Source organism: Artemia sp. Qi Xiang Cuo, unplaced genomic scaffold (assembly GCF_049724085.1).
Source record: "Artemia sp. Qi Xiang Cuo unplaced genomic scaffold, ASM4972408v1 HiC_scaffold_3318, whole genome shotgun sequence".
NCBI lineage: Eukaryota > Metazoa > Arthropoda > Branchiopoda > Anostraca > Artemiidae > Artemia > Artemia sp. Qi Xiang Cuo.
The window spans coordinates 1-24,988 of NW_028300710.1; the positions used below are offsets into that span (position 1 = coordinate 1).

At 34.6% G+C, this 24,988-nt stretch overlaps 1 protein-coding gene across 1 annotated transcript in view; it reads left to right on the top strand.

Moving 5' to 3' along the window:
- The first annotated feature begins 2,428 nt into the window (after window positions 1–2,428).
- LOC148938419 (glutaryl-CoA dehydrogenase, mitochondrial-like) overlaps window positions 2,429–24,988 on the top strand; it is a 63,912-nt gene continuing 41,352 nt past the window's right edge. Inside the window, exons 1-6 of the mRNA XM_089107807.1 lie at window positions 2,429–2,948; window positions 4,473–4,544; window positions 6,054–6,188; window positions 8,493–8,726; window positions 10,685–10,814; window positions 19,516–19,732. Coding sequence (XP_088963933.1) covers window positions 2,429–2,948; window positions 4,473–4,544; window positions 6,054–6,188; window positions 8,493–8,726; window positions 10,685–10,814; window positions 19,516–19,732 — 1,308 coding nt within the window. The remainder of the gene's footprint in view (window positions 2,949–4,472; window positions 4,545–6,053; window positions 6,189–8,492; window positions 8,727–10,684; window positions 10,815–19,515; window positions 19,733–24,988) is intronic.

Consider the following 24,988-nt stretch of genomic DNA (forward strand, 5'->3'; position numbering starts at 1 on the left):
GATCTATGTGGTTTGATTCAGAACTGTGTTAAAGCAGAAAGGATACGAAAAACTCGATCGTTCAAGCTGCTTTTCGACAGTAAGATGCACCTACTCAAAGCAATGGAAAACCCTGTGACCTTTGGCTATGAGAAACACCGAATTCAGGAGTATAAATTCCTGCCCATGCGTTGCTATAACTGTCAACAGTTTGGACATGCAGCTAAAACGTGCAAAAATGATACCAAGTGCTCTCGCTGTGCCGCTTGTCATAAAAATTCGAAAGAGGACCCTTGCAATAATGCTGTGAAATGCGCACTATGCAGTTCTGCGGACCATCCTTGCTTTAGTATCAAATGCCCAGTAGCAATGAAAATCATGGCTAGTAAATGATTGCTCCCCAACTAAAGCTTTGCTCGTGGAACATTAACGGAAAGGTTATTGAAAAGCTACCGTTTCTCGAAAGTGCGCTATGTTGCAACGATGTGCTCTGTTTGCAGGAGCACTTCCTGTCGACATCCTCGGTTTCTCTTCTGAAGTTCAGTGACAATATTCAAGTATTTTCGATGCCTGCTGTGGCTTCGGGTCGAGGAAGACCATCAGGTGGCGTTGCCATACTCGTTAATTCTCACCTGGCTGTCCAGCTGTTTAGTCAAAATGAATGTTTTGTGGCTGTAAAAATCGGTGAAGCTTACGTATTCTCTGTTTATCTCCCAACCGATTACCGTGACATTGCTTCAGAGGAGAGATTCAGTGTTGCATGCTCCCAACTGGTGCGTTCCGTTCAGGACTGTCATGATAAGCATGGGCAGGTGATTGTTGTGGGAGATTTCAACTGTGACTTAAACAATAGTAATAGCGCAAGGTCTCAAATCCTGTTGCCCGCTCTTGCCGACATGCACCCCGTACCAAATGACTGCTGTTTCACATATGTGCACAATTCAGGCTCAACAAGCTCTTTGGATTTCTTCGTCTGCTCGAACAGTGTGAAATCCCTTAGTGTTAGCCGTGTCGATACTGGCTTATCGGTTTCCGATCATTTCCCTATAACCTGTTCATTTGAAATTGCTATGCCTGAAATTAGCTACCCAAGGAAAAGGAAGTGGTATTTTAAATCTGAATGGAATAAAGTCAACCCTAGTGCATATTCTAGTGTTCTTGGTAGCGTGTTGGCGAAAATCAAGATACCGGTCCAGTTACTACAGCAGAACGCTAAAATATCAGTCAGTGAAAAGCAGATTCTTCTAAACATATATTGCTCTGAGCTTACCCATGCGATGCGGTGTGCCGAAACAGCTGCTGTACCCAAACGCAAAGTGCGCGTGGGGTCTGAAGTTCCTAAGTGGTCTCTTAATCCAGAGCTGGCTCACGCGTGCGAGTCTTCCAAATTTTGGTACCGTTTGTGGAATAGCTGTGGTAGACCCCGTTCTGGCGCTGTGAATGATGTAAGACTCTACACCAAGCGTCAGTTTTCTAAAATTCTTACTAAACATAAAAGAGCTGTGATTGATGGATATAGTGAAAGATTGTCAGGAAATCCCAATGAAATATGGAAGTTCATTTCAAAGAAGAAAGGTGATTGCGAGTCAAGTGATCAAAAGATACCATCAGAGCAAGAATGGGTTAAATATTATACTAGTGAATTTTCACCCCCAGATACCGTTTTGGAAGAAGATTTCTCTACGCAGCTTGTTGCGACTCTGGGTGATTGTGATTCGGGTCCCAGTTTCACAGTTAGTCTGGAAAAAATTAAACAGTGCATTCTAAAACTGAAAAGAAATTGTCATGTGGAATCGATCAGTTATGCGGTATGCACCTCGTGCACGGAAGTATAAATCTGTTGCACCACTTGGGTCTATTATTCCAAATTATATTCAACTGTGGGTTAGTCCCCGATGTGTTCTGTGCTGGTGTTGTAACCCCGGTGGTTAAGAACGGACAGGATAAAAGTAAATGCAGTTCATATCGGCCAATCACGGTTTCCTCGGTAATGTGTAAATTGCTAGAGCTGATAGTTATTGATGAGATAACAGAAGTCTGTTCGACACCAGAGAATCAGTTCGGTTTTAAAAATGGTTACAGTCGTGAACATGTACATAGAGTTATTGCTAATGTTTTAGTTGATGTTGAAGAGAAAGACGATATTCTTATTAGGGCCGGTCACGACGTTTCGCGTGCGTTTGACTCGGGAATTCATCCTCAGCTTTTAATCAGAGCTGAGGATCGTGGTCTTGATCGCTCAATTTTACGTGTTTACAGGAATATGTACAGCAAACTGTATGCTGTTATTAAAGTGCCGACACGAGATGGTTTTGCAATTTCGTAGTGTGTAATACGTGTATGGAAAGGTATTAGGCAGGGGGGTGTATCTTCACCCCCACTATATAATAACAGTGTCCTGGAGGCCCAGAAGAAAGTTCGCACGACATTTATCTACCGAGGCCTTGATATGTCGCTTCTGAACTACGCTGACGATATATTGAATCTCAGCAGGACTGTCTCGGGTATAGAGGAAAATTTTGATATTTTATGTATTGAGTATAGGAAAATCGGATTGAAGTTTAATGCTGAGAAGAGTGAGGTTGTCGCATTTGGTAAATCGCGTAACCGGCCCTCCCCGAATAATGTTTGTCTAGATGGTCATCCGATACCTCTATCGCCAAGAATCAGTTACCTTGGACTTCCGATTGGGAGTGATCTGAGGCATACCCGATCGCTTTTGCTAGAATTTGTTGGTTCGAAGCTTCGTAAGACATATGGTATGCTTGTTCCCTGTAAAGCTCGATATAAAAGAAGTATATTATCAAAAATTTACAATGCATTTGCTATGCCCCTTTTGCTTGCTCTTTCACCCTTTTGGAGTATATTAACTATCTCGGATAAGAAGACGCTACGAACGTTGTTTTTTTCGGTATGCCAAGTTCCTCCTTGGCATACCTCTTTGGGCCAGAAACCGGTGCCTGGTTTCTGTATATGGGGTCACAGATCCTCTTAAAGCAATCGCGGAACGGAGACTGCGATTTTAGAAGTCGCGGGATCCGACGATTACCTTTTTTAGTGCCTTTATTTAAATTTTTACCGTCTAAAGTTTTTTTTTTTTTTTTTTTTTTTTTTTTTCCTTTCTATTTACTCCGTGTTTACATAATGTGTGTATTTCGGTAAATAAATTTTTTTTTTGATTTACTTATTTATAATTGCCCCTATTTGTATTTTTTTTTTTTGTATGTTCGGGTCTGTTTTTGGGTTTTTTTTTATTTGTCAGAATTTATTTGTTTTTTTTGTTTTTTTTTCCATTTTCTTTCCTTATACTCCATCAGTGTTGTATTTTACATTTATGATGGGAAATAAATTTATACATACATATATATATATATATATATATATATATATATATATATATATATATATATATATATATATATATATATATATATATATATATATATATATATATATATATATATATATATATATATATATATATATATATATATATATATATATATATATATATATATATATATATATATATATATATATATATATATATATATATATATATATATATATATATATATATATATATATATATATATATATATATTTGGTAGAAAACCAAAACTTAAAGAAACCAAACTTACATTGGTAGGGTAACAGTGGTTTCTCACTGCATTTACTATATTTAAACTTTAGCTATTTGGGGTGTAGGGGGAAAAAGGTACCTATGTTAGGTATATATATATATATATATATATATATATATATATATATATATATATATATATATATATATATATATATATATATATATATATATATATATATATATATATATATATATATATATATATATATATATATATATATATGTGTGTGTGTGTATATATATATATATATATATATATATATATATATATATATATATATATATATATATATATATAACCCCCCCCCCTCCACCCTCCTAGTGTGCAAATATATAGCCAAAACTTGTTTTTAAACTATTATATTTTCATCCTGTTTTGTTTTATTTCATTAGCATTAACCAAACTTCACTTTTTGTGTAGCTTCCAGCTAATAAATAAACCCATTGTTACTTAAAAATAAAACAGTATGTTTTAATATTATATTAAAACTCACAGAAAGAGAATAGGATGAATAGTTATTTAGTCCTCAGGATTGAATACCTCTAATATGTAGGCCACTACAATTATACAATTTTCCCCTCCAACACTTGAAAGAAACCAAACTTACATTGGTAGGGTAACAAAAAGTATTACAACAATCTTTTGTCAGATTTGCTGACAGAAGTGTTTTAGGAGCTTTGTTGATGAAGTGTTGTTGCTGTTTTATAAAACTATTCAAATTTCCTCCTTGCTTACTATTTTTTCTTAAAGAGTCCAAAATTAGTCTTTTAGTGCTCTAGCTGTTCCATTTTGATTTTTTTTTTTTATCAGCTCTGAATTGTCCTCAAATGTTATTTTTCCTTACAGGTGCTTCAGGATCAGCTGCCCCAAAGGTACAAGAAGATGTTGGAGTTGAAGCAGCAAAAAAGCTTTCCAAAGGTAACTAAAAAAAGGCCTTCATACTTTGATCAGCTCTGTCATAGGTGCACTGAGCCACTGAGCTGGTTAAAGGTTGTTAATAAAAGATATCAGATTTTTTGCCTGGTTCAGTAGACTTGAGAATTGTCTTTGTGAGACCTGTTTGATATAGAACAATAAAATATTATGTTTGGGAGAATGAAATAGTGTGAGATTTATCTATATTTAGTGGTGTTCAGCTATGCTTTCTTGAAAGAGTGGATTTGTTCTGCACTTTTGTATCAACACTAAGCTGAATGATGAGGAACTTTAAATATTTATGCCTACAGAACACCTATTTGATTAGTTTTCACAGAAAGCAATCATCAAGTCTGACCCAATACTGATGAGCTGCATGGAACCTGATACAAGAGAATCCATCACAAGATTGATATACAATCAAACAATGTTATTTTCTCAAAAAGTTTTGAAAATATCTTGGTCATGCATGCTAATGCCATCTAATTTATCCAACTCTCAAGCATGGTAATTAGATAGCCTTGGTGCATATGAAAAGGGAATTCTAAACATTCCTCCAATAAATAATTTGTGGGGCAAGAACCTTGTTTCTTTTTCTGTGAATGTTTCTCAACTCTAACTTATTCCTTCTTTTACTGCATCAAGGTTTTGTCATATAATGCAACAAATACTAAACTTGTATAGAAACAAAGATTTTCTTCTACAAGTACTTTAAGTAGCCTATGTTTGTTTAAAAGTATGTTTGATTGTCAGTACGCTAGTTTAAGGCTATAAGTATACAAAACCTCCTAACCATAAGGCTATTTAGTTCATAACCTATATGTAGTGTACATTGTGAAATTTTTGTCTTTTTTTGCAAATAATGTGATTTCTCAAAACCTTTTACTGCTATTGCAGTTGAAAAATTTATTTACATAAAACCCTTTTGAATTTTATTACATATACCCTGGTAAACCTTCACCCTGATATGTATACACTATGAGTCTTTGCATTTCAATTTTAGACATGTTTGTCTCCTTCGTTTTGCTTGTTAATCTTGTTGTGTGAATGCAGTTCCTAATTTGGCCAATAAGAAGATATTGTGGTATATATTGCTGTTAAAAAGGGATCTTTGAAAGATCATTGGTGTTTTATCCCTCCCCCTGCTTCAATGTGCAGTTTTCTTCTCTCAAAATAAGAGAAATTTGGGGTTCAAGCACTTCATGCTGTAAATAGGATTGTAACATAAATCTGTAATATGAAATGTGTTTTCCTAATTTTTCAAGAGATGTAGGCTATGGTTGTTTAAGTTTCTACTAAATCAATTTAAAGAACCAGAATTCCTTTTTAGTGACCTTGGTTCTTTAAAAAAACCAAAAAGAATCAGATATGCCTATGTACCCTTAGGAAGTGAGTCAAACTTGATTGATATAAATATAAGTTAAAATAAATACTTTTCTACTAATTTTTTTGACTAATATAATTATAAGTTGAAGTACATGCTTTTCTAACAATAGTTTCTCTTTAATGCAGTTAAGTTTGATTGGCGTGATGCTTTGAATTTGGAGTCACAGTTAACTGAAGAAGAAATTATGATTCGAGATACCTTCAGAGATTATTGTCTGAGTAAACTGATGCCAAGGATTGTAATGGCTAACAGAAATGAAGGTGAGTCTAGTCAACTGAGATTATAGTAGTTAACTAAGTGATTACTGATTTTACAATTTTGATTTTAAAATAACAATTTTAATTTTACAGTTTCTTTTGTTGTTTTCCAAGATCTTGACAGAATACATAATTTATAAGGGTCCCAATGAATTGGGAGGAGAAATGTCTGCAATAAAAGAAGATATTTGATTGTTGCTATTGTAGTTGTCATATTTAAATTACAATTTTCTGAAGTCAAGGTTTATCTCTGGGCCATGAGTGGCTATATTCTGCAAGCCTGAGCTGAAAATATATGAGTTGATTTTAAACTTTGTCTGAAATCCGATTGTCTAAAGCTTCGTTTTATGCATATATAGCTTAGGCCAGTCATTTTTTTTTATTGTTACCTAGATTCAAATTGTTTTAACTCAATGTGAAACATTAGTCCTATCTGGAATCAATGAGACTCATTTGCATCAGATAATTTATGAACAAACAAGTGAAGTTGTTTTTTTATAAATCGTCTACTGACCATCAGAACCAGCAGACTATTACAACATCATAGAGATGTCTTTAAGGTCTCACTTAAAAGATGTGTTCACTCATGTAAAAGAAATGATGTAAAAGATTGTATTTAGTGGAGTTTTTCAAATTCTTCTTGATAACTCTGTCATAAAGTCCCATATGGAACTGAGAATCGTACTTTCTTGTGTCATATCTAGGAAATGCTAGTAGAATGAAAGGGGTACTGTCGTAATCTGCATGGTCAAAACTACGTATCTTAGCAATACAATCCTCCCTCTTGTATACTCTCCCTCTCGCCCCCCTAGTAAGTCTCATAAATCGTGGACTGAATAGCAGAAGTAGCTGCCCACCGTAGCATCATAGAGAGATGTTTAATAGCTCATTACAGAAATATTGATCATACAAAAATAGATCATTACGAAAATGTGATCTTTTGTAAATTTGTCTTGACTTCTCCATCATAAAGTGCCATATACCACCAAAAATGGCGTTTTTTTGGTATATCTCCTAGAGTACTCATTCTGAGAAGCATGAAAAGGGTACCGTAAAAATCTGCATGGTTGAATACTAATAACCAGAGTTTTATAATCCTCTTTTATATTGCAGCCCCTGTCAGCCCTCTTAATAACCTAGTAAAGAGAAAGCCATAGCCCATAGTAACCGAAAGTTTAACACCCGTTTTGAAAAATGACCCATTGCTAGTGCATAGGACGTCAAATTAGCGTTTCATTTGCTGCAGGAACTGCGCATTTAGAGTTTGTTTGATACTCTTCAGTTTTCTAAAATCTCTATATATTTCATATGGGACAATATTTCACAAACAACGGTAAATTTATCTTCAAATTCTCAAAGATACCAAAGTATAATCCTCTTGACTCTTTGTTTGACGAGTAAAATACAAGGAATGTGAAGCAAAACTTATATCTGTATAACGCCCTATTTTAACAAAAACTCCCGTGACTTGTTTAGTCATTGCCTCGAAACAAAGATCTTTGTGCAAGGTGAATTATGTATATTTTTAAAACCTAAAAATGAGCAGAACTTAACTAAATAAAACAAAGCTTTTCTGATGAAAAAAAGAGTAAAGGTGAAACATAAAACGAGCAAAAATTGTTGCTTTGCAGTGTACGCATTATATATCTGCAATATCGGTACGAATACACTGACTCGTAATGTTTCCCCAAATTTGTAGAAATCTAAAAAGTAGCTCTTTACTGAAAATACAAAATTGATGGCATAAAACACGACTAGAAGCAGAAAACAATTACCTACCCTAAAGAGAAAACTTTCATCAGCCATGAAATCAGTAAATTTAATTATCCAATTTTGGTTTTCTCGAAACCTTAAGTAAGATCAGTTTTCAGTAAAACACTAGTTTTTAGAATTCTACAAGTTTAGGTAAATATTACAACTCAGTTTGTTTGTACCCATATTGCAAGTATATGCTGTACAAACTGCAAAACAATAATTTTTCGTCTTAGGCTTTATCTTCGCTTTTTTTCTTTTGTCAGAAATTTCTTATTGTTTTCAATTTATTAGTATATTGGCGAACTCGTCACAGCGTTAAGCTATGTATGGCTAAAATTGGCAAACATCTCTTTCATCTTACATTGATTTTAGCTTTTGCTTTATCTACTACTTTCAAAATTTTTGAAGGTTTTAGGTAGTTTTGAAGGTCTCACCCTTGTCGAATCTAAGTCACCTATAATTTTTGAAAACGTATATAAAAAAGAGAATTGTGTGTAATTTCATGCTCTAGTGATTTTTGTAGGATTTGAGCCTTTCTGAATTTATTCGTAGTGTTTGACCGTGACATATTTTACGAACTGGGAGCATTAGGCATCCTCGGGCCAACCATCAAGGGCTATGGATGTGCTGGAGCATCCTCTGTCGCTTACGGTCTTCTGGCAAGGGAAGTTGAACGTGTTGACAGCGCCTACAGAAGTGCGTTTTCTGTTCAATCGTCATTGGTCATGTGGCCCATTTATGCCTATGGTACTGAAGCTCAAAAAGAAAAGTTTCTTCCTAAACTGGGTGAGTACCCTTGGTTTTTGTTTTATTTTCCTATTAAGTTCTGACTTTCGAGCTCTGTTTTTTTTAGTTGAAAAATATGTTGGATGAGCCTGGTTAGCCGATTTATATCTTGTTATTTTCATGCAAGTTATAGCTGTAAGTTTGTCGCAGTTCACCTATTTCATAAGAAACAGAAACATTAAGATTGGTTCTTGCGGTAACTTCTTTTTGATTAATTGGCTAAATTGGGGAAGAGATAATATTACTGAAAGAACTATCTCTTGCCTAAAATCATGACAAGTATGAGACTGTATAACTTTTTTGTAAGTATTATGCCTTTGAATTGCTTGATTAGTATGGAATAAGATTCTCGTCTTTAAACTTATGCAGGAACAATAACGTCATTCCTTAAGTTTTTGCGTTAATGATAATTAAAAGTACAACAGTACCACGTAAAACTGAAAACGAAAAAAAATAAACCAATTTAAAAATACATCTTAAATGTACAAACAACTAACGAGATTTTTTTAAACTGGTAAGTCACAAACAATTTTAGATTTGATGAAACTATGCTATCTGAACTAAACTAAAAGAAGTATTTAGCTTGGGTTTAGCTTAAGTTTTAATGGCTCTAAAATTGGAAATAGCTAAATAATTGGCCTTCCTTTTAGAACACTTTAAAAGATTTGGGGACTGTTTAAATGTGAGAAGAAAATTTATTTTCTATTCGTTTCTATTGTTTTGTGTTATAGACAATCTTCTAATATGTTAAGCGCATTGTCAATTTTCATGAAAGAACGTTTTCAGCTCCCTTAAACTTGAGTTATTATTTACCACAATCCTACCTCTATAACCAAAAGCTGTTTACAGAAAAAAAAAGGAGAAGAGAAAAGCAGAAAGGAAAGTAAAGATTTTTAAAGGACTTTCTTGTTTAAAAAAAAAAGATAGCACATAAAAATGGAAAGTTCTCTAGCACGACTTTTAATAACTCTTTAAATTTAGTTGCCAAAAGATAAGGCTTGTAGAAAATTTGTCGAAAGATTTGGAGAATCGGCTGGGAATAGGATGGGAAAAGAGAACTTATTTTCCTAATTAGTTTTGTGGCTTTACAACCGTCTAGCATATTTGAATCCACTACTTCGAGCATATGGCTAAAATGACTAACACTTTTAGTTTTGGATGTTAAGCAACTTTCATTTAAGCCGATTCAATTGAGTCAAATAATTATTTGTATGAGCACTTTTCCATGGACATATACTATTGATGAATATTTGTGTACTTTTACATGGGTGCATGCAGGGGCGTAGCATCCAGCATTTTTATTGAGGGGGCAAACAAGCTCCACGTCCAGAGAGTCAAGGAGCATGGGCTATATAATAGCTTTTTTTCAATTTATTGGGGGGGGGCAACTACCCCCTCCCCTTGCCACCCCCAAACGACGCCACTGGGTGCATGCCACATTAACCCTCTTGCGGGATCAAGAAATTTTTCCTTAAATGTGTAGGGTGCGTTACTTCAAAAAGTGCGTGTTGCAGTCCAATTATCGGGATTTTGCACATTTCTGTAGTATTTATCTAGTAGATTCTCTAGGGTTGGGTACTTGGACGAGCCGAGTAAGGGAGGCTTCCCGTCACCCGTATAATTCTGTTTTGTACATTATTCTCTTTAATGTAGTTTCTTCTTTCATACTTTTTTAAACCTCGGTAAATCACCGACATGAGATAAATGTAGTATAATTATATAGTAAGTCCCTTGAATGTCGAGTCTCCCTTTAAAGCAAGCACTTGCCTTGGAGGATGAGTGAGCGGACTCTTGGCCTGCTCTCTTAAATATCATAACTATTTACGATAGTTGAAATAGTATTTTGTATTTTACTGTTTTGACAACCTCCTTCTTCTCCAGAAATAAATTTATGTGTACGTGCCTTGGTTGAAGTATTACTATCTGTATATATACTAAACTGTATGATTATAATATAGCTAGAGGAGAGTTGATTGGATGTTTTGGCTTGACCGAACCGAATCATGGAAGTGACCCTGCTGGTATGGAAACAAGAGCAAAATACAACGCGAAAGACAAGGTGTTCATCTTAAATGGTAGCAAAACTTGGTAAGGTTTTTAACTTTATTAAAATAGAATATCTTTTTGTTATTTTATGAGCCTAAGAATATCTTGTTTAATTGTGCTAAACTAAACGTGGTCTTTGTGAGCCTGATATTCAGTGGCCACTGTGGTCTATCCCCTTATCCACTGTCGCTCTTACAATTTAACTTGATTTTTTAACCAGTAGTCCATTAATTCAATGTAAATAATTCGGATAAGAATTAATTTTTACACCAAGGAGAGAAACTATGCTTTGACAGAAGAAGCATCTTGCCTCAGGAGGGGGCGGAGTATAGATATCCTCGTAGATAGATATTTTTGTCGCTTCTGCGTCAGCTTAAAGATAAGAAATTCGTTTCTTTGGCAAGTGAAATTATATAACAATTAAGGAAAGCAATTATACGCTTATCAGGCTATTTAAGCCTATTCCAAGACTTTTTGGAAGTCTCCGTGGTGACGATAAGGTTTGATAGCAATGTTTCAGTCTGCTTCCCAAAATGTTTTTCAGTTTTATTGCAGAAAAAGGTGTTTGTTCTCACATAAGAGATCTCATTCATATTCGTACAGAACACCAAACACTTCTAAAAATTAGAAAGAAATCTAGATATAGAGGTACAGGCCTCCAGTAATGGAATGAAGAGGAATTAACCACGGTTTCACCTTTTTATCATAGACACTTGCTTACTTTGAGAGTAGACGAGCTTAGGTAGTAGTGCTACATTTTATGCCCGAGCAGCATCAAAGTCACGTTTGTTGGCAAAAAACCAAGTGTTATGAATAATTAAGGCCGTATCCATGTGTAGGGGGAGGGGGTTACCGGGTTTGAACCCTCCACCCGAAGTTTTGTCTTAATCGTTAAAACGTAACGAAAATGCCATAACTATTTTTAGATGTATTTTTTTATTTTTTTTGCATCCCCCTCTCCGAAAAAAATACCCCCCCCCCCCATAATAATCTTGGAAAAGCCCGTATGAATGATGTGGGGGTTTTCTTGATTTTAGCGTCAGGCTATTATTGCAGAAGCAGAAACCTAAAATGTTAAGAAATTGGTTTAAAAAGCTTGTAAAACTCATTTGTTTCCAACTATTGTTGAAACTTACTAACAATTTAAACGTTGATAAGAGTTTTATTCATAACTCATATCATAGTTTTATCATCGAGAACACAAGATATATACAACAAAGCAAATATAATATCAAACAGTTCATGGTAATGAACTGTAAGTAAGGAGCAACCCGTCTCAATAGTTACCAAAACTCTGAAGAACGGAATTTTGATACCAATAGATACATCAAAAGAATCAGATATTAATGCTGATTTCAAATATATAAGTTTCATCAAGTTTAGTCCTACCCATCAAAAGTTACTTGCCTGAGAAAATTTGCCCGATTTTCAAAAAAAGGGTAAAACATCCCCTAAAATTAATAAATCTTAATGAAAATCACACCATCAGATTCAGCGTGTAAGAGAACCTTACTATAGAGGTTTCAAGCTCCTATCTGCACAAATGCGGAATTCTGTATTTTTTTCCAGAAGAAAGATCATGGATGCGTGTTTATTTTTTTTTTCAGGGGTGATCGTATCCACCCAGTGGTCCTAGAATATCGTGAGAGGGCTCATTCGAGCGGAAATTAAAAGTTCTAGTGCCTTTTTTAAATGACCAAAAAAATGGAGGGTCACTAGGCCCCCTCCCACGCTCATTTGTTCCCAAAGTCACCCGATCAAAATTTTGAGATAGCCATTTTGGTTCAGCATGGTCGAAAATATAAAAACTATGTCTTTTAGGATGATTTAATCCCCCAAAGTCCCCGGGGAAAGGGCTGAAAGTTATGAACTTTACCCAATGTTTACATATAGTATTGGTTATTGGGAAGTATAAAGACGTTTTCAGGGCGGATTTTTTTCTGATTGTGGGGGGGGGGGTCGGGGGTTATGTGGGAGGTTCTTTCCATGCAGGAAGTTTTCATGGGGGAAGGGATATTGCTATGAAGAGGCGCCGGATTTCCCAGCATTATTTAAGAAATGATCAGAAATTAAATAAAAAAAGCTTTTCAACTGAAAGTAAGGAGCAACATCAAAACTTAAAACGAACAAAAATTATTCCGTATATGACTAGATCCACCCCCTAGTCAATACCTCGCTCTTTAAGCCAAAGATTCCTTAGCACTTTCATAAGAGCAATTTATTCAAATTAACGGCCTTTGTGATGAAGAGGTAATTTTTAAAGAATTGGAACAAAATTCAAACTTTAGCGTAAAGAGCGAGGTATTGACTAGGGGGCGAACCCCCTAATATACATATTAAAAATATATGAATGTAGAAGTTCATTACATAAGTTCATTCGTAAGTTACGTATATTTATTACTAATAAAAACGTTCGTAAATAAAATTAAACAACTTTCGAGAAAGCCATTTAACCAAATAAAAGTAAAATTAATATGCAAATTTTGTTTTAGCTATTCATGTAAGGTGAGCAAAAATCAGAACCTGCATTACTTTTAAAACGTTCAAAAATAAAATATAATAAACATTTTTAACTAATAGTCAGAATCAAAATTAAAAATTAAAGAGAACATTAAGTATTATGTATATGAAAGGGGCTGTCCCCTCCTCAACGCCTCACTTTTTACGCTAAAGTTGGACTCTTTCTCACAATTCTATTTTTTAAAACAATAAAAAACTTTAGCGGAAAGAGCGAGGTGTTGAGGAGGGGACAGCCCCTTTCATAAACGGAATAATTTCTGTTCATTTTAAGTTTTATTGTCGCTCCTGACATTCAGATAAAAAACTTGTTTTTTATTTAATATTAGCAAGATACATATTCTTGTTGTATGACGCTAGTTTACCTCTTTTGGAGACACTAAGCATAGACAATAATGTTATTATTTGGTACATCAAAAACAAAGAAAATAAATATAAAACAGTTTTTGGTAATGAACTAATTCCGGATCTGCTATTATGCAGGGGGAGGGAGCAGTCAATCGTTATTCCTGTGGGAGGATGAGGGATGCTTAACGTCTAAAATAGCGCATAGGCTCGAGTTATCTAAGTATCCATTAGCCTAATTTTGCTCCGTTATTCTTTTGTTTTACCCACCACTTCCTCCATGAAAATGAAAAAAAAATTATTTCCCTGAAGAATGATCATGGATACGTTTTATTTACCTTTGTTTCTCTGAGATTATCGTATAGAATTAATAGTCCTAGAAAATTAAGGGAGGACTCTCTTTTACGAAAATTAAAGTCTCTAGTACCTTTTTTAAGTTACCAAAAAGACTTGGGCCAATACTAACCGAAATTTAAAAAAAGTAAGTATTGATAATCATTTATAAAAAAAAGATTTTGGTGATGCTGATTGGAAACATATCACATTATTTAACTTTACGTTTAACCATCAAAACCCACGAGTTGAGAAAACTCACCAAATTTAAAAAAAGGGATAAATACCCCCCCCCCCCCCAAAGCCAAGTGATATTGACAAAAATCACACTATCAAGTTCAGCGTATCAGAGAACCCTAGTGCAGAGGTTTTAAGCTCCTATCTATAAGATTATGGAATTTTGTAGTTTTTGCCCCAAAGAAGACCAAATTACCATGGTTCGAATATTCTGAGATCATCTATGAACTATACATTGATAATCCCAGTTTTAGAGGAAGGAATATAGCACGGTGCTGCATTCGTTCCTAAAAAGTCGCGCAGTCTATAAAAGAAATAGGGGGGGGGGTGCCAGATGCTTTACAGAATGCATTTTAAGACTCCATTAGTCTCTAGACAAATATATAGAGGTCTAGGGGGTTGGGGTAAGAATCAAATCTGATCTCTCTTTATTTGAACTAAGCCGCAGTTCTACGGGGTGATAGCTTTCTTCTTATTGCACAAAATGTTTTCTTTGTAACATAAAAGATCTTTTTCATATTCATACCAGAACAGAAGGTGCAGCAAGTAATATGGAGCGAGGATTTCATGAGCAAGTAATAATGGTGAATAAAAACAAAAGCAACACAAGAAGATCGTAGGTACTTTAAGAACCACTACGAGCTAATCGTTAGGAGACAAGCATAGACGATAATGCTACATTTTCTGCCGCAGCCGCATGAAAGTCACATTTGTTATAAAAAATAGCCAAGGTTTTTTTTTAATGATATAGGTTTTTAATTGATTTCAGCGTCAGGCTCGTAATTCAGAAGCAGAAACTTAAGATACCAAGAAAGTGGTTTGAAAAGCTTGTATCACTCGTTCGTTTACAGCTATCATTGGAGTTAACTAACAATTTACATATTCAGAAGTTATATTCATAACTCCTATCATAGTTTTATCATCAATAACACAAAACATGTACAACAAAGCCAATATAACATATTAGTAACACATATTTTTATTGTATGACGCTTGTTTGCCTCTTTAGAAACAAGTATAGACACTTTGAATCGGACTCTTTCACTTCTTCATCAACATTTGCCTCTTCCAACTTACGCTTCTTATCATTTAATTTTGATTGCGCCTCCAAAACTTCAAGAAACTCATAAACATTCATGTTTCGTTTCAGTCTTGGATCGAAAAGTTTGGGCAACAAACATTTATCCCAGAAGTGATCTAGCTTGGGTAATATCTTTTTTCAGAAGTAAATATGACCCTTAACTAAAATGATTTCTATGTCGCCTTTGTCAACAAAAACTACAAGGAAGCAGTTCTCTTTATCTAAAATGTTAAGCTGTCCTTGAATTTGGTAGAAGTATTTGGGCTTCCGTTTGCGCATTAATCAACCTTTCTCGGGGTCCCAAAGAAGAAAAAAACCTCTTAGTAAATACAGTTGAGTAGCTTCAGTAATAGCTGTTACAGTTTTCACTTCCAGAATCCCAGTGTTGCATACCCCATCAGGAGACGTTACGAGCCAGTTACAAGTTCAGTAGTCTGATAAACCACAGAAAATAATATTCAAAATCAATCTAATCAAGAACTTTTTTGCTTTGTCTGACTGTAAGACAAAACTGGGTTCTGTTAAACCACCCCTAACTGCATACACTGGAGGCATTGCGCAAACACCCTTCACTACGAATCTCACCATATTTCTTAGAATGAGAACTAACGAGGCTTAGTCCATCTAGCGGTAACAATTTTTCCTTTTTTAAACACGTTTAAAATATCTTGTGCGAACAATTTTAAGTAATATCACAAATCTGGCACGGAATGGATAGATCTGAAGCTGATGAACAATATGGTACAAATATCTTGTCTATTCGGTTGAAATTGGAGCTTCATCTTTGTCGCAAAATCCGTGTTTTGAAAAAAATTTACTTTCTGAAAAAATGTGAAGCAAATTTAAAAAATATAATGCGGTAAATCTCTAAAGCTAAATATCAGCTATCGAATAATACCAAAATTGTCGTTTTTCGTTGAAACTTGACGACGGTACGCGGTCTGAAAAGAAAATTGCCAAAAACATGCATGCAAGACATAAACCTTAGGGACTTCCCCCCAGAGAATCTACGGAAGCATCCTGGAAAATATGTTCCTGTAGGAGCAGAACATGGAAATCGTTCAGTTTTTAATCGATTGTGTGATATTTATCATTTGTGTCATTGATATTAAATGGACAAACTGATGTATTCACGTTAACAGTCATTTTCAGTCAGAACGTTTAATTAGAGCATTCCATAACAGTTGGCATTTAAGGCTATATGAAACATGTGCTCCTCCGCAATTTGCGCACTTTGTGTTCGCATGACAAGGTGTATCTCGCGTAGATACATATTCTTCGGCGCAACTTTTTAGTAGATTTGACATGGTTTGGCGAATGGCATTTATGGCAACAAAGAGGAGACGTCAAGAATTCAGATACTCCGAACATTTCATAACTCACTTTAATCCCGATACTCAAGGCATTAGCTCGTGCCATTCTATTAGAAACGGTTATTTTCACTGCCTGCGAGCTTCCCAGGCATACCGCTTCGATAACAGTCACTCCGCGAAGCCTGACGTCACAGTCTTTAAAAACATTTGGCACAACAACTGTAAAATCCTTCGCTGCAGATTGATTTGTTTGCACAAGTAATACATAACCCGATGGTATTGCACTTTGGACGGCCTCGTGATCGATAATTTTTTCAATAATTGTGCTGCGTTTCAGAGGATTATTTAGATCGAAAGGAACCATAGAAATCACAACATTCGATGTTTTTGATAGGTATGTTCGGGAGGGACGGAAAGTTTACATCTTAAACAATCACTTCCTCTTTGATGAAATTTAATGTAGACTCCAGAGCTGAAATTTTGAGGCAAATTTATGGTAGCCCACGGCAGGAATAACTGGTACTTCCTTTGGGGAAATGATAACATTTAAGTTGAAGCGGAGCGGTTCAAGTATGTCTTTTGCATACCTGTAAGATGCCCGATCTCCTGCCCTTCGCGGCACATGCGTATCACCGGAGAAAACTTGAGCTCGAAACACAGCTTTTGCATCCTCTAGTTCATTATCCGGGAAAACACAGTGGTTTGATGAGGAATCACATCATTATCAAGCCCAGAGCGGATATATGTTTTCAAAAAATTAAGGGCCTACGAATGCACAAATACAACCATTTAAAGTAAGACAGAACCGCTTAGTAATACGGAACCTGGCAATCCGAGGTCCAAATTAGTCCAATATCCAAGCCAAAAGTTTGTTCATTTTATTAGGTATATCTTATTAACCCACTGTACGTCTACATTCTTTGAATGCTGAAAATTTATAATGTTTCGCCATATCTTGCTGTCTAACAATTTCGCTTTTGCAAACCAATTAAGTTCAAAGTTAAAGCCAGTTTGTGTCCTCACAGTTCAAAGGCTAATTCAATTCTGAATTAGCAAATCGCTCCTTTGAAAACTAGCCCATATTAGCAAATTGCTCCTTATGTTGTTGACTCCGTCAAAAATTACTCATGAGCGCTATTAAATTACCTGTACGAACTGACCAGCCTATCTTCTCTAGTAAGGAATTTTTTTTTTTTTTTTTTTTTTTTTTTTTTTTTTTTTTGGTTCAACTCATATTGTATTTCTGTTTCGAAAAATAGTTTTCTATGATAATGCAGACAGGCGTAGCTTGAAGCTCTTAGGTCAGGGAGAGGGGATTCGATCCCTCATTAAATGACTTCTCGGTCATATTGACTCTTCATCATTGACTGCAATCGTCTTGTATTTTACTGAATGGAAACAAACGAGAAACAAAACGGAATTCTACATGGACAAATTTGTAGCTAAAAGCAGTTTAAATCTTTATCCGCCTCTTCTTTAAAACGTCCACTCACTGGATAATCTTGCTTCAGATCAACGGCATCGATGAAGCTCCTAATGAGTAATTGCTTGCTAAAATCTGATAAGACTAGTATGCCTCTGAAAGTCATCATTCTCATGTCCCATTTACCCAACGTTTTTGCCCCAAAATTTCAAACCAACCTGTGAAGAAAAGGAATCTCAATCTTTCTGCGGGAAAGTTGTGGTGGGAAAGGAGTGATTCCGGTTCAAATAAGGTGCGATACGCCCACTTTTTTGCTGACAAGTTGGCAGCAGGATGGGTAGGGGATGTTTGCCGGTCACATACCCAATTTATGCCTCCACTTATATAGATTGAGAGCCGTTGCATGGTTTTGCTTGGAATAAGGCGCAAAGTGTCTGCCTTTCATCAAAAAAAAAGAAGAAGAAAAGAAGGTTGGCGGAGGGTGCTGTGGGAGTCACGTACTTAATTTTGGCTTTCAATGTCTTGAAACAAGATCTAATCTCTCAGAATTAAAAATTCATTTCTTTGTCATGGAACCGCTTTCTAATATTACTAGTTTAAAACGAACAAGAGACAAGCTGTAATATCTTCAACAATGAGGGAACTAAATTTCGGGATGCTTATATGATGCTATTCCTCTGCCTTAGTTATAAATGTAGAAAATGAAATAGCAAATTCAACTGAATCCACCAACGAAATTGGCTTGCAAAATTACATGATAGCATTTTTTGACCCATTGGAAAGTGCTCCTTTTTTGGATCTCTAAAATGTTCTATTTATTAAAAAAAAAAAAAAAATTTGGCTGTACGGGCCATGCAACCGACACACATTAAAGCACTTTTTTATTGTAATGGATTAACGATGCTTCTTGACTTCGGGGGTCCTGCGGTTTGTTGCAACAGCTGAGCTCGAGCTTTAGGTCCCAGATTAACCAACTGAGATCAAGCCCACTGCGCCACCACATGAGTTAAGCACTTTTATATTTTAATGTAACTTCAGTTTTAAATTGGTACCAGCTCGCACCTACGAACTTGGCGCCAGCCTTTCTACCAACTTGAACAAAGCTTTCCATTCGAAAGGAGAATCATTGGTCTAACAAACGGAAGCTTGGCAGAACAACTTCAGATAGTTCTTCTTGCATGAACTATAAAACTTCAAGTCAGCCCCCCTCCCCACCCTAGGTTGTGCCTTAAGGATAAACGAAAATCATCCCTTTTAGCCTGAGACAAGAAATATTTGCAGCTTTCTAAAATATGACTTCATATTCATCAATCCGGACGAAGTACAGACTCCCCTAAAAACAGCAGATGCTAATCCCTTCCAACATCTCGTACTCGTCAAAATCTTGAAATGGGAGGAAGGGGAGACGGGCCTAAATGGTCCCACCATGTATACTTGTATCTTTTGAGTTTAAAGACAAACAATTCTAAGATTTTCTAAGAATCACTTTTGTAGGATTACGAACTCACCAATTGCTGACATTTGTGTTGTTTGGGCCCGGTGTGAAGATGATCAAGTGCGAGGTTTTATTGTGGAAAGAAGCATGAAAGGTTTGGAAACACCTAAGATTGAAGGCAAGTTTTCTCTTCGAGCATCTGATACTGGTATGATACTTCTTGATGATGTTGTTGTACCCGAAGAAAATTTGCTCCCGAATGTGACAGGACTCAAGGTAAACTTTAACAAGATTTTTAATCGCCAATTAAAGCCAACATCTTTCCGCAGGATTTTATAAATTCAAATCCGTAAGTGGGTGCATTTGTTTTTTGGCAGGATGTATTTATTTCTTAAAGTTTTTGTTTAATGAGCATATCCTTATTTTTACGTAACTCGATTGCAGCAGAAATACTCCGAAAATACTGCGACTTAACTCATGACATTCCACATTCAATGAGGCCTCTCATTTACTAGGGCTTTTAAACTCAAATTTGTAACCGTCTAAATATTTTTTTTCGACATACAGGTTTTCATTTTTACGATGTTAGCGTTTTTATTTGCATATGCTATTTATACTTATGAAAAAAAAATGGTTAAGATCTACTTTAGTTCGAGTATCAGTCTAAAGTTGTTTTTTTTCTAAAGTAACATTTTGAAGAAAAAAGAACTAGATTGAAGCATAAACTAATCCAGGTAACGGAAAAGCCATAGCATGTTTTGTGTATGTACATGGCCTAAAAATTACTGCTTGCTCTTGAGAAATAGCATGCCTAGGAAGAACTAATAAAAAAGGGAGATTGATTCAAACGAATCAGTCATGCATGCAGTCAGTGCCGGGATCTGATGAACTCTGCATTGTATATAGAATGAATTTTGTCTTTTTTCCATAAGTATTAAGAAATGGTCAATCCTAAGTTATAAAATAAGAAGAGGTCACCTGTTGTTTAAAATAAAAGGTTACTTAGTGGTTCTTGAGAATTTGTAAATTCTAAATTTTGACTAATAAACCAGCTTTACTAAGAAACCAATGATGAATTTTTAAGTGTTTCCATTTTAAGTGTCTTGACCTCGAATGCATTTCGTTAGTCCTATGCAAGGTGACATGAAGATTTTTCATCGTAAAAAATTTCGGAAGACAACCTTTCCTGGAAAATATGAAGATCTTTTCTCATAAAAAAAAACAAACTCGTTAAAATAGTAAACATTTGAGATATTAAAATTTTATTTTTTGAAGCTTCAGTGTCCAGACCAGCCTACCCGGTTAAGAAATCCTCTGACCACTCTAAAGTTGTGGTTTTATCTTCCTCCTATTCACACATTTGTATGCGCCAAGTGTTCAGGAGTTAAATTGAGTTTTGGAATACAATAAAAGCAAATGAAGAAAATGTTGTTTTTTTTCTTATTTGCTTTCATTTCAAAGTTATCCTTTAAAACTACTTTATATTGATCTCGTTCAATTTAAGACAGAAGTTACAATGGGACAACAGTGTATTAATACCATGTTAATAAAATTTTACCGACTGAGGCTTCTGCCTTTTTTACGATTGTTCAGCCTGGGATCTTCTCTCTTCATTACCGGTTCAGCTGCTTTTATAGAAGGAAATTTGCCATATGAATGAACGCTCTGACATTGAAAGCCACCATTCCACACGTAAGCAATGTATATCAAGTCTGACGCGGCAAATTTTTATGGAAGGACATAAACTGGTGCGTCATTGTGCCGAGCGTTTCAGTTTTTAACGGGGATTACGTTGAATTGTTTTTGGTGATGCAGCTTTTAATAAAAAATATAATGAAAAAGAAAAACACGAAGAACTTCCCATCGCGTAGTTTTGTTATTTTGTAACTTATTTTCTCAAGAGCCCCCATGTTGAAGGTTATGTAAAAAAAAATAACCTCTTTTACAAATCAGATCTTCATTTAATTTTTTATTTTCTCTTCTGTCGTGGGTTTTGGGTTGAATTATGGTTTATGAAATTCTCTGTTAATTGTTGCCATGATTAGCCACTGCTTATGTGAAAAACTTCACGTAACGAAATAAAACTATTTTTAATTGATCCATTTTGTATGTAGGATTGAATGGAATAACGTTAGTGGTGGACAAAAAGCTTTAGTTTTGCAATTAAATGATTCTTTGTAAAGGAATTTTTTTGTGAAAGTTAAGTTACCAGATGCAACGAACAGAACAATTTAAATATACGAAGAGTTTGTGAAGACAGTGACAAGTAGTAAAAATGAAGAACCCATGTAACAAAAAAAGAATAAGTAAAAATGAAACTAAAACAAAGCACCAAAATTAAGAGAGTTTTAGCGTCGTTATTTATTGGTTTATTTTGGTCGTTAAGGCCCATTGGTTGTTAAGGCAAACCATTCATAGGCATAGCTTAGCTTGCCACTGTCTTGAATAAGCCAATGCATTCGAGTTGATTTGTCCTTGCATGATGGATAAGCAGTTTTGTATTCGTAGTTAATTAAAAAGGGGAATAAGAAGTTCCCTTTTATGCAAAATTTGAATTTCTCTAAGATTCATTTAGAAGCTTTCATAAAAAGTTGAATGCATAAGAAAGTAATCAATTTCGCTGCTCTGTTCTTTGTACGGCAAAGAGGAAAGCCACGTGCCTACTTGCAATTTAAAAGATTTCCTAAAATAATGTTCAATTGTGTTTCCCCCGTAGGCTTCATTTATTTTTATATAGCATCTGCTCGTTTTTTGATAAATAAAAAGTCGCAAAGCCTTTGTCTGGCCCGTATGTATTATTTGATACTGAATAGAGAGGGAGGGGATAAGAGAGAAAGAGATAGGGATGAATTTAGAGACAGAGCAAGAGAGGGAAGAAGCTCGAGAGTGACAGAGAGAAACGGACATGAAATAAGAAGAGTAACAATTAGGAGAAGGAAGTAATAATATTAAATTGCTGTACACATAACTAATAGGCATGTCCTAAATATTCATAATTTGATAGTACACTTAAAATAAATTTCGTTCAGCTGTTAATGGGAAAAATAAATTTTTCCTGTATCAACTAAGCCGTAAAAATTAAAATATGTGATTGAACAGTTCTGGTACATAGAGCCGAGAGTTGCACTGGATTGTCCTGGCTAGAGGTGAAGAAATGTTTTTGTTCTAATCATGACCCGTCCCTCTTTAACGTTTGTGAAGCAAAAACTCCTCTATTTTGAACTCTCGTTGAAATTTTTCCAAAATTTTGGTTTTCATTGGAGGGGTTCTAATCAAATTCTAGGAGCGTAGTGTCCTTTACCCTGTACCTGATTGTGCTAGGTTTTGCTTATTTTAATTTAAGAATAAAGGTGAGTAGAATCTAAAATTATATAAAAAGAAGGTAGAAAGAATTCTCGTCTAATGAATATGTGAAAGAAAGAAGAAGGAAAATAATGTAAGCATAGAGAAGTTTGTATAGTTTGTATCTCTCATGAAATTTGAAGTCAATCCGAACAATATTTTCCTGGACTCAACCTCCTGGTTGAACTTCGCTGAAGTTAGGATGCTGGGACTGTTTTAAAATATTTTTAGTTTTCATGGTCGTATTTTAATGTAAATTTCTTTATGTATTTATGTTTTGCTTTGGACCTTGGACATAGGGTTGAAATATTCATACGAATATAGAACTCTACTGTCTTATGAGAAAAAAAATTCCCTATTGTTCTTCTTGTTGTTGATGTTAAACAATATTTTCTGTCTTTATAAATTTAGAATAAGTAGAATTTGGTTAAATTCCGGAGCTAAAATATTCTCGTCTGATCTGGTGATTGGGGCAATAATAATATAAAGGTCCATTTGAGTTATTAAGTAAAAAAAAAAAAAAAAAATTCTATGAAAGTAAAGAACAAATTTAAAAGTTAAAACGAGGAGACATTAGCTTATATGTTACGGTGAATGTCCGAAATCTGGTTAATGTCGACATTCACCGGTGAATGTCCGAAATTCCTTTTTCTCTGCTTGGATTCAACTAGCTTTGCGAATCAGCTTTTTCAGTCTTTTGCAAGCTATGATGGTAAAAGTTAAAGGTAGGTAAGGTTAGATTAGGTTAGGTTAGGTCAGGGAAAGTTTCGTTATAAATATCATAAATGGGTTAAAAACCTAACCTAAGATAACCTAACCCAACGTAACCAAACCTAATCTAACCTAACTTGTCATCATCAAACCTTGCCTTAAACAGAAAAAGTTGACTGGTAACGCTGACTAAATCCAACGAGAAAAAAAATGGTATTTCAGACATTCACGAACATTTAGGTATTTCAGAATTTCGAACATTCACGGTAACATATATACTCTATTTTTGGGGGGATGGGAGGGCCGGCAACACAGTCTTTACTTGTGACAATTTACGTTTTTATCAGGTTTGGCTTCATTTGTTGTAAAAGTCTACGCTCGCTTTATGTATTGATAACGTTTTTGTATATATTAATAGCAGTGATGTTGAGTAATAAGTTTTATTAATCATAAAAATTTGTTTTCATTAATAGTAAAAGTGCGGTGGGGATTATGATGAGAGCTCTCTATGCAAGAGTAGCCGTTAAATGATTTTCGACTTCTATTTTGTAATATATGCAATATATTTTACATGTAGATCTGTAAGAAAAAATCTCAGGAATTCTTAATCACCAAATAGGGTAAAAACATAATTCTCTTTGGGAAGTATGTATATAATGGTCTTTATATTGTACTTCTATATTGCAATGTTAGCTCCAAATATTTAAGTAGTAAACTTAAGTGATTATCGAACTTTGTTTGGGAAATACACACTTGCCATGTTTGTATTTTTTCCTCTTTTTTGCAATACAAGCCTCAGATTTGTAACCAACAAGCTCAGAAAACTAATTGAGCTTTTGGAGAAATCGTATGCAATATGTGAAGTATGTACTTAATGTCTTTTGATTTACATTAGTCACATTGTGATCTCAATGATTTAAAAGACTAGGGCTGAATAATGTAGGACAATTCCTTGCATAATCTCAGCACGATTCAAAAGAGGTAGAATATGCCTATATATATGACTTTGAGAGGAGGGTTGAGGGGGCGTGGGCAGAAGGGCCTCTTTCATGGCCATTCAATCTCACAGTTTGAAATTCCTTGCATGACTGTGATTTTCAACAAGATTTAACATTGTGAGTATATACTTAATGTGTTCTTATTTTAGAAGTTAGATTACACTATCTATCTATATATATATATATATATATATATATATATATATATATATATATATATATATTGCATGATATTTATGTATATATACATATATATATATATATATATATATATATATATATATATATATATATATATGTATATATATGTATATATATATATATATATATATATATATATATATATATATATATATATATATATATATATATATATATATATATATATATATATAAACTCAGAAATTCTGATTAACTAATCTTTTTGGAAATCAAACACTGTTTGTGTATTGATTTTTAAAATACACTTAGTAGGAATTGT